This window comes from Chelmon rostratus, chromosome 20, assembly GCF_017976325.1.
Source record: "Chelmon rostratus isolate fCheRos1 chromosome 20, fCheRos1.pri, whole genome shotgun sequence".
NCBI lineage: Eukaryota > Metazoa > Chordata > Actinopteri > Chaetodontiformes > Chaetodontidae > Chelmon > Chelmon rostratus.
The window spans coordinates 9,188,343-9,190,518 of NC_055677.1; the positions used below are offsets into that span (position 1 = coordinate 9,188,343).

The window sequence follows — 2,176 nt, forward strand, 5'->3', positions numbered from 1 at the left end:
TTTCAGACAAAATAAAAGTACATCCGAGGAAAAGGAAGCATCCTGTATGGTGCAGTTTGTTTTCACATGTTCCCTCAGCGCTATTGATCAGCAGCTTTTAAAAGGAGATGCTTTATTAGGACAGGCTATTTCACTTTTCGCTAGAGCCTGTGTTGTGTCACACCTTGAAGCACCTAATAGATTTCCTTTTGTAACATGTTTTTGAAGCCCGGGTCAAATAAAGTTGCCATAGTTACCGTATGACTGGTTGAGACAGGTGGGCATCTTTGGTCAACTTTGCCAGCATGTCTAAAACGGTGAAAGTGCGGTGTGATGTTGACTATCAAGGCGTGAGGAGTGCTGTTAAGACCACCACAACTGCACACAGTCCCCATATTGTCCATATGTTCTCCCCAGCCAGTTGAGAAGCATCTAACTGCTAACCCTGCAAGCATACCTGCAGAGGAATAACAAAAAGCTGCTGTTATGAAAACGAAGGCAATTCTCTGTTTAGGAAAAATCTTACAAATATTCTCAAGAAGTGAATAAATCATTATGCAGCCACTATAATTAAAAAAACCCAATAACATAACTGATCATAACTTCAATAAGCCAACAGTGAGGACACAAATGTATAGTGTGTAGTAATGGTGATGAAACACTGGTGAAACTGAAAACTTGTAAATATTGAATGAATCAAGTATAAGTCTGGCTGGAGAGCCCTTTGTAGTTTATTGTACCTGGAGCATCCTGGCAAAAATAATAGAAAATATACTTATGATTAATTTGTTTTAGCTGTGAACAATTATCTGACCTAATTTTCATCAGATTCAACAGATAGAATTGTTAGCAAGTGCTGTGTTAATTATGAGATTTTCACAAAAAGATAACTACATCCACACTGCCAAATGAAAATTAGATAATGTGAGCCTCCTCTACAGTCCCGAGGCAAAAAAATCGACATAATTGACTTTATTTTGTTAACATTTTCATATATTATTCAACCTGTGAGTTCAGGAAGTCCTGAATAACGACTTCCGCACTCTACACTCAAAATAAGCTGTCAGCTATGGCTACTTACCATAAAACATTGCAACTCCAGTTTCATGTACAAGTTTATATTTAAACTGTTTCAACTTCCATACACTGAGAATGGTTATAAGTGCCAAGCCAATTACAGCGAGTACCAGTGATGCTGCACTGTCTCGTCTGTGCTTCACTGCGCCCGTCATCTTCTTATCCTGGGTCAAACTTTTCGGAAACAACTGCCTCACTTCGCTAACAGCAACATCCGCATCAGCAGCGGTCGAGAGCCTGTGCTGCCTTAAATGCTGCTTGTCAAACTAACTACACAGGTGGGGAAATAGCCCCACAAGTACGCACAGTAAAAGGCAAGAGCAGTGAAATATCGTAGAATAACAACTACACGGTAATACCAAGTTATCATATTTTTAAAAAGTCAAATTGTAGCCTGGTAGACGTGTAATAACAAGAATAATCACATTTTTCGAGTGCCGCTGTCTGGTATGCGTTAAAATAATTGCGGTATTTCCCAAAGACTTGAACGTACCATCAGAGAGGCGACGGTTACTTTTTTACCAGCAGATGGCGGTAAATACAAACTGATGCACGCGGAGCTCGTTGAGTCAGTTGTGAGATGCCGGTGCGTTGAATCCGCACTCTCCTTAATTAGCAGCTTAATTAGTTGGTTCGTTGTATTTCTCATCTACTTCGATTTTTATACAAAACAATAAAGATAAGAAAAGCCTAGACATATGTGTCAATTTTGTCTGTAGTCCGCAAAGTGGAACACTGAATTTAACACGGTTGAATTACGCCCATTGGTCCTATTACACATGCAGTTTATAATGTATAGACAAGGCTGATTATGTTGTCTGATAAAGAAAACAAAGGGTTGATTTTTCATGTATCATGTTTGCACCACATTGTTATCCGAGCTAAAATTTAATTCCAGATTGTGTTACTATTTTCCATAACAGAACACTTTTAGGCTGGTGGAGACAGTGAGAAAAAATAGAAATCTGGACAAACTTTGCTGTGGGGGCGGCTTTCCAGACGAGACAATATTAGAACAATCGCTTAGCAACGGCGGCCGTAAACAGACGGCGGGTGTCGTAAAGGGCAAAGAGGCTGGTGTTGAAAAGAGTCGAAACAGAACCCATTGTGGTGTTGGAGA

At 39.7% G+C, this 2,176-nt stretch overlaps 1 protein-coding gene across 2 annotated transcripts in view; it reads right to left on the reverse strand.

Annotated features, from left to right (window-relative positions):
• LOC121623677 (sodium/hydrogen exchanger 9-like) overlaps positions 1-1,218 on the reverse strand; it is a 74,672-nt gene extending 73,454 nt beyond the window's left edge. For both annotated transcript variants that reach the window (XR_006007846.1, XM_041961039.1), the window contains exons 1-2: positions 1,061-1,218; positions 237-436 (exon numbers count right to left, since the gene is read on the reverse strand). Coding sequence is in view for 1 of the 2 variants with exons in the window: in XM_041961039.1 (XP_041816973.1) it covers positions 237-436; positions 1,061-1,211 (351 nt within the window). In the remaining variant the exon portion in view is untranslated. The remainder of the gene's footprint in view (positions 1-236; positions 437-1,060) is intronic.
• Positions 1,219-2,176: the final 958 nt, after the last annotated feature.